This window comes from Nansenia antarctica (assembly GCF_963989245.1).
Source record: "Nansenia antarctica genome assembly, chromosome: 9".
Taxonomy (NCBI): domain Eukaryota; kingdom Metazoa; phylum Chordata; class Actinopteri; order Argentiniformes; family Microstomatidae; genus Nansenia; species Nansenia antarctica.
In genome coordinates, this window is record NC_137679.1 from 41,313,304 (window position 1) to 41,326,842 (window position 13,539).

General features: G+C 48.6%; 1 protein-coding gene across 1 annotated transcript in view; it reads right to left on the bottom strand.

Moving 5' to 3' along the window:
• LOC308165644 (glypican-6-like) overlaps window positions 1–13,153 on the bottom strand; it is a gene marked incomplete at both ends in the record, with an annotated part of 143,407 nt that extends 130,254 nt beyond the window's left edge. Inside the window, one exon of the mRNA XM_080539794.1 lies at window positions 13,000–13,153. Within this exon, the coding sequence (XP_080395920.1) occupies window positions 13,000–13,153 (154 nt within the window). The remainder of the gene's footprint in view (window positions 1–12,999) is intronic.
• Window positions 13,154–13,539: the final 386 nt, after the last annotated feature.

Genomic DNA, 13,539 nt, shown 5'->3' on the forward strand with positions numbered 1-13,539 from the left:
AACAGCTAGTCACATCAACACAAACAGCTAGTCACATCAACACAAACAGCTAGTCACATCAACACAAACAGCTAGTCACGTCAACACAAACAGCTAGTCACGTCAACACAAACAGCTAGTCACATCAACACAAACAGCTAGTCACATCAACACAAACAGCTAGTCACGTCAACACAAACAGCTAGTCACGTCAACACAAACAGCTAGTCACATCAACACAAACAGCTAGTCACATCAACACAAACAGCTAGTCACATCAACACAAACAGCTAGTCACATCAACACAAACAGCTAGTCACGTCAACACAAACAGCTAGTCACGTCAACACAAACAGCTAGTCACATCAACACAAACAGCTAGTCACATCAACACAAACAGCTAGTCACATCAACACAAACAGCTAGTCACATCAACACAAACAGCTAGTCACATCAACAGAAACAGCTAGTCACATCAACACAAACAGCTAGTCACATCAACACAAACAGCTAGTCACAGCACTAATCCCCTCATCCCACCCTGCCTGAAAACCTCAACTATCATCCCAGTCCCGAAGAAAAGCACGGTGAGCTGCCTAAACGACTACCGCCCGGGGGAACTCACACCAATCATCATGAAGTGCTTCGAGAAACTAGTCTGGGCCCACATAGTCACACGCCTCCCGCCCAACCTGGATCCATACCAGTTCGCCTACAGAGCCCACAGGTCCACAGAGGACACCATCGCGACGACTCTCCACTCCACTCTATCCCACCTGGAGAGGGGAAACAGCTACGCGAGACTGCTCTTTGTGGACTTCAGCTCTGCCTTCAACACCATCCTTCCAGACAGGCTAGTGACCAAACTACTAGACCTGGGACTATCACACTCTATATGTGCATGGATCAAGGACTTCCTGTCTGACCGCCCCCAGAGGGTGCGGGTGGGCTCCCACACCTCCACAGCCCTCAGACTCAGCACTGGGTCCCCCCAGGGCTGCGTGCTAAGCCCCATCCTCTACAACCTCTACACCTACGACTTCACCCCCGTCCACCCCAGCAACTCCATCGTAAAGTTTGCAGACGACACCACCGTGGTGGGCTGCATCTCGGGGGGGACGAGGCGGCGTACAGGGATGAGGTAGAGCAGCTGAGCAAGCTGTGCAAGGTTAACAACCTGCTGCTGAACCAGTCAAAGACCCAGGAAATCATCGTGGACTTCAGGAGGAAAAAATCTGAGGTCCAGCCCCTGCTCGTCGACGGAGGGAGCGTGGCGAGAGTCTCAACCCTCCGATTCCTGGGGGTGCACATACAGGATGACCTGTCCTGGAAGATCAACACAGCAGCCATCATCAAGAAGGCACAACAGCGGCTCTTCTTCCTGAGAGTCCTCAGGAAAGACCACATCGGACAGGAGATGCTGGTGACCTTCTACCGCTGCGCAGTGGAGAGCATCCTCACCTACAGCCGCAGAGAGGAATGCGCTACAGAGAGTTGTGAGATCGGCCCAGAAGATCACCGGCGCCCCCCTCCCCTCTCTGGAAGAGCTGTACAACACACGCTGCCTCAGGAAGGCCTCCAAGATCTCCAGAGACCCATCCCACCCTGGGTACAAACACTTTGCTCGGCTGCCCTCGAACAGGCGGTTCAGGACCATGTTCGCAAGGACAAACAGACTGAAGCTCAGCTTCTACCCCAGGGTCATTCAGGCCCTGAACACAGCAAAGACCTAGGTTCTAGGCCCTGGACAATCTAGACAAATTGATGGCAGCTACTAGATTGAAATCAAGTGTAATACTGAAACACAACTGTGTACATTTCAAACCTGCAAACTGCGACACTTTAAATGAATGTGCAATAACACTATGTGCAATATGACAACCCTAGGGTACATAAGGTTCAGAGAATAGGAAATGTTAGAATAGGTATAGCATAGCATAGAGTACAGCACAGTGTTTTATTTGTATAGTATAGTATAGTGGATAGTGTACATAGCCTTTATTTATGTAAACCAGCTCTTTTCCCTTCTTGTTTTTAGTTTTTTTTCTTCCTAGCACCAGGGGAGCCCTCCCAAATGTAGTTGTTTGGTACCTGTACTATATCAATGACAATAAAGACCATTCATTCATTCATTCATTCAGGTTGAGATAGATTACACGCTGCCTCTGCCCCGTTCACTGCTGCCACCACACAGCACCCCCTCACTCTCTCTCACTCTCTCTCGTTCGTGCTCTCACACTCTGTGTGTGTGTCTCTCTCTCTCCCTCTGTGTGTGTGTGTGTGTGCGTGTGTGTCTCTCTTTCTTGTTCGTGCTCTCTGTGTGTGTGTGTGTGTGTGTGTGTGTGTGTGTGTCTCTCTCTTTCTCTCCAAGAGCCACTTCACAGGCCTGCAAGTGGAATACTCAGGGTTCTTAGTTAGAATGTTCTAGTTTATTATGATCCTGAAGACAATGACCATGCTGTCCTCTCCATGACCCCTCACCTCCGGTGTCCCCCTGGGCTCCGTCCTGGGGCCGTTACTGTTCTCCCTCTACACCAAACCCATTGGCTCATTAATCTCCTCACATGGTTTCTCCTACCACTGCTACGCAGACGACACTCAACTCTTCCTGTCTTTCCCCCCTTCAGACTCACAGGTGACAACACGGGTCTCTGCGTGTCTTGTAGCCCATTTCTGTGTGGATGTCAGCCCACCACCTCAAACTCAACATGAACAAGACTGAGCTACTCTACATCCCTGGGAAAGCCTGCCCTCTCCAACACGTCTCCATCACAATAGAGAACTTTACAGTGACCTCCATGTCAGCCAAGACAAATTCTCCCATGTCACCCCTCTCCATGACCCACCTCTTCGTGCTGCACCTTAGCTGTCCCTCCTGAAGCCCCCGCTTCCTCCTGAAACACTTTATTTTGTCAGGTCTCATATCTTATGTATTAGTATGTCACTGTTGTTTTATCTCGACCGAGTACTAGTTTTTATTTGGTTAAAGTTTGCTATTGTTGTAAGTTGCTTTGGACAAAGGCGTCTGCTAAACACCCTAAATGTAAATATAATACAGACAATCCAAATGATGAAGCAGCATTCACGACCGTAGTAATGACTCTACTTTCATCTCACCTAATCCCTTAACTCACAATCACTCACATCCTTGATTTAAACTTCTTTCCGGTACTTTTTTTTTTCTTTTTTCCCCCCGAAGCCGAGAGAGTTTTGAAATCCGTAATCCTGCTTCCATTACTGACTTAGGCCCGGCACTTGATTGAAAACTGAAAGTGCACTGAGAGTGAAGTCTGTCTCCTAAGCCTCCACACTACATTCAACACACCCTACATGGAGCTGGGGGGGGAGTTCTCCGAGCTCTCAGAGACTGTATGCATTTCACACACGGATGCTTCCAGAGGTTTGACAGGTTCGCCATGGCAACGCTGAGATGTGCGTTAATCCATCTCTTCTGACGGGGCAGAGAGAGATCCGGCGTTAGAAGAACCGACAACCACATACTTTCTGAGACGCTCAGCGGAAGAAAAGAAAAAGAAGGAGAAGTCTTAAGAGACAGGAATCCGTTCCATGATGGAAACCTTGTTACTGCCAAGAACTCCATTATGACATCACGGCTGGGTGGAACCAACATGGATTAAATTAATCCTGGTTTAGACTTAATCTAGGGTTTAGTAAATCTAGGTTTAACTTTGATTTGTTTTATCAATTGAAAACATAGATGAACCCAGAGACATCCTGATGTACCAGAGAGTTTAACACCTACTGCTTAAAGCAGACGAGTCACTGCCTTTTACCTGATAAGGAAGGTTGGGAGATCAGGTAAGTTATGTTCTCTCTTCTCTGCATCATATGATGACACAGTGCTGCTTTTTAAAACAACCTGCCAGGAAGCCAATCTGCATGGCAATGAGACAGCAGACAACATTGAATAGAGAGGAAACACACACACACCCTGGCACACACACACACACACACCAGAGGAATGGGAGCAGGGAATCCCAAATCTACATTAGATAAGAGGGATGTTTCAGCTGGTTAATGAACACATAGCACGTGGCTGCCCCCCGCCTGGTCCTCTCTCTGGGAGACTCTGGGAGAGGAGACACACAGAGAACCAGTCACTAGAGATACACTTCTCTCAATCACCCCAGTACACTCCCAGCTACCCCACTACACTCCCAATCACCCTGTGTTCTCTCAATTACCCCGCTACAACCCCACTACACTCCCAGCTACCCCACTACACTCCCAATCACCCTGTGTTCTCTCAATTACCCCGCTACAACCCCACTACACTCCCAACTACCCCAGTACACTCCCAGCTACCCCACTACACTCCCAACTACCCCACTACACTCCCAATCACCCTGTGTTCTCTCAATTACCCCGCTACAACCCCACTACACTCCCAACTACCCCACTACACTCCCAACTACCCCCACTACACTCCCAATCACCCTGTGTTCTCTCAATTACCCCGCTACAACCCCACTACACTCCCAACTACCCCCACTACACTCCCAATCACCCTGTGTTCTCTCAATTACCCCGCTACAACCCCACTACACTCCCAACTACCCCACTACACTCCCAACTACCCCCACTACACTCCCAATCACCCTGTGTTCTCTCAATTACCCCGCTACAACCCCACTACACTCCCAACTACCCCGCTACACTCCCAATTACCCCAGTACACTCCCAATCACCCTGTGTTCTCTCAATTACCCCACTATACTCCTAATTACCCTGTGTTGTAGAATCCTGTAGAGGGGAGGAGGATCTCTCCTGCTCCTGAGAAAGCAGCGATGATGCAAGGTGGAGAACCTGAACACCCCAGAGAGCTGCCATGTGTCAGGGGGGGTCCTGTTTCAGCTACGCCCCGGGGGGCAGGGGGGGTCCCACGGGTACATCTCAGGCAGACGTCGGTGTAAACAGCCGAGCCTTAAAGGTCCACAGACCAAGGTTCAGGGGAGCTGCCTTAAGCCTTAACCAGTGTTGCTCTGAAGCTCTCCTGCCTTGGAAACCACCAGTCTGTCTGTTCATCAGGCACACGAGCATGCGAATGCACACACACACGTGCCCGCAGACACACACACACACAGGACTCTCCACAGAGGTGTGGCTCCCAACACACACACACACACACACACACACACACAGACACACAGACACACAGACACACACACACACACACACACACACACACGCCTCTCCACAGAGGTGTGCCTCAAGGGCAGAGCTGGCTGAAGCTGCCTGGCGTGTGATGAAGAGGTTGACAGTGACTCTGCCTGCAGGGCTGCAGGACCAGAGGGCCTCTAGCAGGGAGACCTGGACTGTTTTAGCTGAGCTGTCAGCCAGGCGGCTTTGGAGGCAGACAGTCCAGCTCTATTTCAAACTCCACATATTTCTGCCACCCTGCCCCCCCCTCCGTCCCCGTGCCCCCCCCTCCTCCTCTCTGCTAAGAACGCTGACAGTCTGGCCGGGGGCCTCTCATAAATACAGGAGGGATATTTTCTGTTTTCAGCCTACCTCACCCTCCACAGCCTCCCTCAGCCAGCTAGCTAGATCCCCTGGGGTCCTTCAGCACGGAGGTCAAAGCCGCTCTCCTCTGGATGAAGCTGACACCACAGTTGACCCCTGACCCCGTCTGCCACACAGGGAACCTCCTAACTCCATCTCTGCCTAAACCCCCCTACTTCCTCTGTGCCTCTCTGCCAAAGCTGCTATTTCAATCCTGAAGATAAAATAGATGTGAGGAGGGTGTGCCAAGCACAGGGACCTCTCTCTTCCTCAGGGTTAGTTAGTCTAGTGTTAAAGTGTTAGTCTAGTGTTAAAGTGTTAGTCTAGTAATATAGTGTTAGTCTAGTGTTAAAGTGTTAGTCTAGTAATATAGTGTTAGTCTAGTGTTAAAGTGTTAGTCTAGTAATATAGTGTTAGTCTAGTGTTAAAGTGTTAGTCTAGTAATATAGTGTTAGTCTAGTGTTAAAGTGTTAGTCTAGTAATATAGTGTTAGTCTAGTGTTAAGTGTTAGATGGTCTAGTGTTGTTAAAGTGTTAGTTGGTCTAGTGTTAAACCATATACACCATCTCTGTAGGGTGTAGTTAATGAGCATTAGTGAGAAATGTAATCGGTTCGTGTTGCAATCGCTCAGAGAGCAAAACACATTTGGATGATTGCCTGGATAACTGTTAGGAATGAATACGCATTGTTGCTTTTTAACCCAGCAGTGAACTTTTAAAATGATTGATCTAGTGTGTTAGAGAGAACGTTCACATCAGAGAGCCTCAGAGACTCTCTTTCCTACAGTACAATCCTGAAGGAAACAATGGGGAAATATATTATTCTTGATGTGGAACTGAAACAAACCGTGCAGGATTGCAATTTGCTTTGCCACACACAGAGAAAACCAGAGAGACAGAGAGGGAGAGAGAGAAACTAGAGAACACTGACTAGAAAGAAAAGGAAAACCAAACTGTCACGGTTTTGATCATAAGAGAAGATAATAAAAAAAACAGCTTAAAGCAGAATTCCTGGCCTTAAATCATATTTGATTGAATTATTAATTCCCTGCCCTCTCAAACCGTGGCTGTCCAAACACAAAGCGGAGGCCCTTCTAAATAATCTTGTCCAGCCAGTCCACGGCGACGGGCTGTCAACATAATTAGCTTTACACAAATGGGAGCCGACTGCCTGAGGTAACGACCGATGCAGATTTATTAAGCCTGAGTGTGTTTGTGGCCAGAAGTGTGATGTCGGCATGACGTGGCGTCAGACGGGCGGATAAGATGGATAGGGTTAGGGTACGGAGACCCCAAAGACTCTCTGGTCTCTGGCTGTGTGTGTAGATGGATAGGGTTAGGGTACGGAGACCCCAAATACTCTCTGGTCTCTGGCTGTGTGTGTAGATGGATAGGGTTAGGGTACGGAGACCCCAAAGACTCTCTGGTCTCTGGCTGTGTGTGTAGATGGATAGGGTTAGGGTACGGAGACCCCAAAGACTCTCTGGTCTCTGGCTGTGTGTGTAGATGGATAGGGTTAGGGTACGGAGACCCCAAAGACTCTCTGGTCTCTGGCTGTGTGTGTAGATGGATAGGGTTAGGGTACGGAGACCCCAAACACTCTCTGGTCTCTGGCTGTGTGTGTAGATGGATAGGGTTCCCCAACATGGGAAGCCTGTCCACCCTTGTCAGACCACATGTCAAGAACCTCGGTGTCATCTTTGACTCCGAGCTTAACCTTGACCGACAAGTGAGCTCCGTCGTGAAGGCATGCCTATACCAACTACGCATCATAGCCAAGATCAAGTCCTTCCTCACCCCCAGCGACCTGAGGAGGGTCGTCCTCATGCTTATATCATCTAGGCTCGACTACTGCAACTCACTATATGCGGGACTTCCTGATAAGACCATCTACCGCCTGCAGCTAGTCCAAAATGCCGCTGCCAGGCTGGTGTCAGGCACCAAAATGAGGGACCACATCTCCCCTGTCCTCATCTCCCTTCACTGGCTCCCAGTGAAGAAGAGAGTGAAGTTCAAAATCTGCACCTTTGTTTTTAAAGCTCTCAACAGTCTCGCCCCACCTTACATCAAGGACCTCCTGGACCAGTCTACCTCCTCAAGGCCCAGACCCAGGCTCAGGTCCGACGCCCAACTCAGCCTGAGGGTCCCACGTACAAACCTCAAGAGGAAGGGTGACCGTGCCTTTGCGGTGATAGCACCGACCCTGTGGAACGCGCTCCCTTCTGCCATCAAGTTTGCCCCCACTCTGGACTCCTTTAGAGCCAAGTTAAAAACCCACCTCTTCCAAAATGACATTCCCTAAATCTACTCCCTATTTGTTGTGAATTGTATGCCTGAGTTTTACGTTTAAGTCGTCTGTGTCTGATTGCTTTCTGTGTTCCTTGTCTTTGTCTTTATCTGTTCCTTTACCCGGGCTGCGCCCCGGGCCGATGTAAAAGTTGGATGGGGGGCGCATTATAAATGAAATTAACATAACATAACATAACAGGGTTAGGGTACGGAGACCCCAAAGACTCTCTGGTCTCTGGCTGTGTGTGTAGATGGATAGGGTTAGGGTACGGAGACCCCAAAGACTCTCTGGTCTCTGGCTGTGTGTGTGGCGCTCTGAGCCGCTGTGTTAGCATTGCTAATTAGCCATAATTTAGTGCTTTCTCCATCTCTCTCCCGGGGCCTGACAGCTATAGCCTTCGGTATATTTATGCAAAGGTTATTTGGAGACATTAAAAATCCAATTACAACATTGCCAAGGCTTTATGTGAATTCTAACGAGGCTTTTGATCGCCACTCAGCGGTCTTCAGAAGCCAGAGCCGAGCTCACAGATGTTTGACACGTAACTGTACCGCAACCTGACCAACAGCAACATGACTAACTGTGATCCCCACAACACGTCACATGACCAGAGTCCACAGTCACTCTGGGATCTCTCAGAACACCGTAACCCCAACACTGTTCAGGTGTGTTACACAACAAGGTTCAGTACCAGGCCTGGTACACACACTCTCTCTCTCTCTCTCTCTCTCTCTCTCTCTCTCTCTCTCTCTCTCTCTCTCTCTCTCTCTCTCTCTCTCTCTCTCTCTCTCTCTCTCTCTCTCTCTCTCTCTCTCTCTCTCTCTCTCTCTCTCTCTCTCTCTCTCTCTCTCTCTCTCTCTCACTCTCTCTCACACTCTCTCTCACACTCTCTCTCACACTCTCTCTCACACTCTCTCACACTCTCTCTCTCTCTCTCTCTCTCTCTCACACTCTCTCTCACACTCTCTCACACTCTCTCTCACACACTCTCTCTCTCACACACTCTCTCTCACACACTCTCTCTCACACCCACCCAGACACACACACCCAGCCCCACACACACACACACACTCCCAGCCCCACACACACACACACGCCCACACAATAAGCTAGCTAAACACAATATCAGAGTGCATCAGACACATTCAGCCTCACAGTCAGGACACGTAATCGTTCCGCTCCTTCCAGGGCTGCTGGGTATGACAGCATGCAGCACGGTCATGAATATTTACCTTCTCACAAACCGCCGTACATCCTGCCACACGTTGTGGCATAAAGGTGTACACACGCTCAGGACCTAACTGGTCTGATACAGAGACAGGAAAAACAAACGCTTAACCACTGTGTGCTGTGGAGCGGGTCTGAACTCAGGGCAAACAGACCCACGTGTGTCTTTGCTTTACAGCTTCATGTTCAGGCCCGGCTGTGGGCAGGAAAACCCTCAGAAGAACCTAACACACACACACACACACACACACACGAGGCCTTTCCACCGACACACGTGGAGTCAGACTGAGAGGAAATCAGCCCAGCCAATATTGCCCACAACCTAAGCGTTGTTAGCTCTACCAACAGAGGACCTACACACACATACATAAATGTATTTATTAGTGAAGGCCTATTCAAGCCATATCATATACCATACATGCATGTCCTTAGAAGTCATACAACCCATGTTAATGAACCATAGATGAAAGATGAACTTTACATGTTGTCAAACATCAGAAGGAGATCAAAAGGAATCCACACGTATGAAGTAATCTACTCTACTTCATTATGATGTCATCTCTCCTCTACTTCATCTGATCTAAAGTTCATGACGGTCGTTACTGTACTGGGCCTCTATAACGAACCCAAATTAACCCACTGAAACATGGAAATATGCCTTGCTGGCACATACTGTACATGACCAGCCCTAATCATCAACTCCACATACACCCCCATTATGTAATGACCAACCCCCCCCCCATTCTGCAATGACCACATCCCCCAAAGAGTGGAATGAGGATAAAGTCTCCATGTTTCTGGAGCACACTGTGGACAGCATGTCACTAAATGAATGAAAACATGAAACATGGAAACATGGGTAATTGAATATCTGCTCTGTGGACAAACTGGCTCAGCCCATCCAGCCTTGATCAAAGCCTCATACAGCCTTGACATTTAGCTGCTGGACGGGGCTGTTTCTCATTAGCCCCCCTGATTAGAAGTGGGGGAGAGAGAGAAGGGAGGTGGGGGAGGATGGGGGGGGAGAGAAAAGGGAGGTGGGGGAGGATGGGGGGAGAGAGAGAAGGGAGGTGGGGGAGGTTGTGGGGGAGAGAGAAGGGAGGTGGCGGAGAGAGCAAGTGAGAGTGTTTCAACCAGCTAATGGCTGAGCCCGTGAACAGGTGGACGTCTTATTAAACGTCCAGGCCTCGTCTCGTTGCTAAGGCTGCCAAGTATGCAACCGTACCTGCAGACATGATGACAGGTTGGGGGGGGGCGCTGGAGGGGAGGGGGGCTGGGGATCCAAAGAGTTGAGGTCACTGGTGGGGAGTGAGGGTGAGGGGGGGTTAGGTATGTTGGTGTGATCATGCTACTGGTGGGGGAGAGGAGGTCCAGAGAGTTAGTCATGCTAGAGTATGAGTATGAGTATTGGTGTGTGTGTGTGTGTGTGTGTGTGTGTGTGTGTGTGTGTGTGTGTGTGTGTGTGTGGGGTGACCATGGTAAAGTACTTAGTACTGTTGGGGGGTGGGGTCATGCTAGAGTACTGCAGATGATCACGGACTTAGAACCAGTGTAACATAGATCATTAATTAGCTTATTAAAGCCTTAGAACCAGTGTAACACAGAGATCATTAATTAGCTGATTAAAGCCTTAGAACCAGTGTAACACAGAGATCATTAATTAGCTTAATAAAGCGTTAGAACCAGTGTAACACAGAGATCATTAATTAGCTTAATAAAGCGTTAGAACCAGTGTAACAGAGATCATTAATTAGCTTAATAAAGCGTTAGAACCAGTGTAACAGAGATCATTAATTAGCTTATCAAAGCCCCTTTTTGGTTTGTAAGAGGAAGCAACACAGCATCACCGCCGGCCTTACAAGCTTCCTCTCCCCTCCTCATAGAACAGTCTAGAACGCTCCAACAGTCTAGAACGCTCACAACAGTCTAGAACGCTCCCAACAGTCTAGAACGCTCCCAACAGTCTAGAACGCTCCTCCCTTCACCTAATCTGCTTCCCTGGTCTCAGTATAAATGTGATTTACCACACGACAGATAATAACGGCCTTATCTGGGCCGCGGTGATGAGCGTGAATTAAACATAAGCCCCGCCCCCTCGCCTTGAGGAGTTTCTAAACACCCAGACTGAGTGGAGGTTAAAGCCTGGGCACTGTGTACACAGAGCCCCCTGCTGGTGAGTCTGAATCTCTCTGACTACATATGTGACATGATGTCCTACAGGAGACAGTGTGTGTGGAGGAGACACCAGGTTGTCCTACAGGAGACAGTGTGTGTGGAGGACACACCAGGTTGTGACATGTCCTACAGGAGACAGCGTGTGTGGAGGAGACACCAGGTTGGCTCGTGTCAGAATGGGGCAACAGGCGACACGAGGAGAACATCTTTGAGCTGCAACATCTTGTTCTGCAACAAGAACATCTTGGAGCACTTTGAGCTGCAACGTTTGCAGGAAAAGCTCTACAAATAAAACGTTAGTATTATTATTATTATTATTATTATTATTATTATTATTATTATTATCTAAACCTCTAGTGGTGGGGTAAAGAGAGAGAAGATACTGCTTAAACTCCTGCTACAGTGTGGAGTATAACTGCTACTACTGATTCTCCTCAGTCACACACGCAGCAGCCTACTAAAGGTCTCTTGGACAGTTAAGAGATCGCTGAGGAGGGGAGAGTTCTGTAACGAGTGTGAGGAGGAGAGGAGGAGAGACAAGAGGAGTCGTTGCTGTTCGTTTTCATTGTGTCTTAATCATGAAGCTGGGAGAGTCTCAGAGAGAAACCAGCAGCCTTCCATCTGTTTATGACATCATGTCTATGACATCATGTTTATGACATCATGTCTTGATTCTGTCATTGCCAAACAAACATCATACAACATTACACCCTCAAACTGATGTAACAGTGTTCATTAATAGTAATGTACCGTAGGCTAGCCCTAGCTTGACTCTTGACTTGGTCTACAGACAAGGACAGCTTACTATGGGACAGGGAATTATACAGTATTATATGTAAAGTCTACAAATCTAATGAGACATCACAACATGGTCCAGGTAGCTCTTGTGCTGCATGTTAACAGAAGTATGTATTGTCTAATCAAAACCGTGTGACATCAACACAGTAATCACTAATGAGTCAAAGAACAAAGCAACAAGTTGCTTCTCCTCCAGAGGTTTCTTGTCTACGCTCAGAGAGTCTGGTCAGAGTGTCTAGTTGGAGACAAACGACTTCTAGTTGGATAGTATTCACCTGGTTAACCACCTCACCTGGTTAACCACCTCACCTGGTTAACCACCTCACCTGGGGGGGTTTCCTAGTGATGACCCCAGGACAGGACAGGACGATACTGAACTAAATAACATTCCTTCTGGCTACCCAACCCTGATCGAACCATCGATGCGTCTCTAGAGAACGAGCAACACTGTGTTAATGTTCTCCTATGAGCATCACTGTGTTAATGTTCTCCTATGAGCATCTCTGTGTTAATGTTCTCCTATGAACACCATTGTGTTAATGTTCTCCTATGAGCATCTCTGTGTTAATGTTCTCCTATGAGCACCACTGTGTTAATGTTCTCCTATGAGCATCACTGTGTTAATGTTCTCCGATGAGGCGCAACTTGTTGAAGCATCTGAACAGTGGTGGACTCAGGCTGTTTGAAGGGCAGGGGCGAAAAGAAAAAAAGGGCACCTACTGCACAACATGGGACCCCATCAGTGCACATGGTCATGGTTAGACCATTGGAAGGGCAGCCAATAGGGCACATCCTCTAATTTTGCCACTCAAAAGGGCACTTTAGTGCGACATTTTTCAACTGTGGGGGCACATGGTCAAATTTAGACCATTGGAGGGGCACCAGTAGGGCACATCCTCTCATTTTTGCCACTCAAAAGGGCACTTAAGCGAGACGTTTTTCAACCGTGGGGGCACCAGGAGGGGCGGTCCCGAACAGGTAAAACAGGTGTGAACCCCCGCGACTTACCGGACATCTCCTGATGAGGAACATTGACCAGACTGAAGCCTTTGGTCGTGTAAGCCTGTCTAACCTCGCTGCAGCTCCGGGCTTTCATCTCCCCTCCAGACAAGGACAGCAGCACAGAGAAAGTGAACCACAACACCACTTGTATTCTCCACATCGCACACGTCGGTAGTAAATCCCAGTAAATGTTTGCGTAAGAAATATATCCGTTCTAGCCGAGACCCCCAAAACGTCTGGCTGGACAATCCCCGATGGTCCGCGATCTCTCACTTTCTCCCTTCTGCAGAAAATGTCAAATGTTTATCAACCAACCCCCGAAAAAATAAAACATAAAAATCACTCTCCACTTTCCATCCGTCCAGCTCCTAGCAGGAGCGTCTCTCTCCTCTGTCCTCCGCCGCGGAACAAGAAGAGCGCATTGAGCCCAGAAGCCCCAGCCTCCTCTGCATGGATCCTTACAAGAAGCGTCTCTGTGCGTCTCTGTTCAGACAACTTCTCCCACACACACACAGACCTCTGTGTTTCTGTCAACGTCAGGGAAGC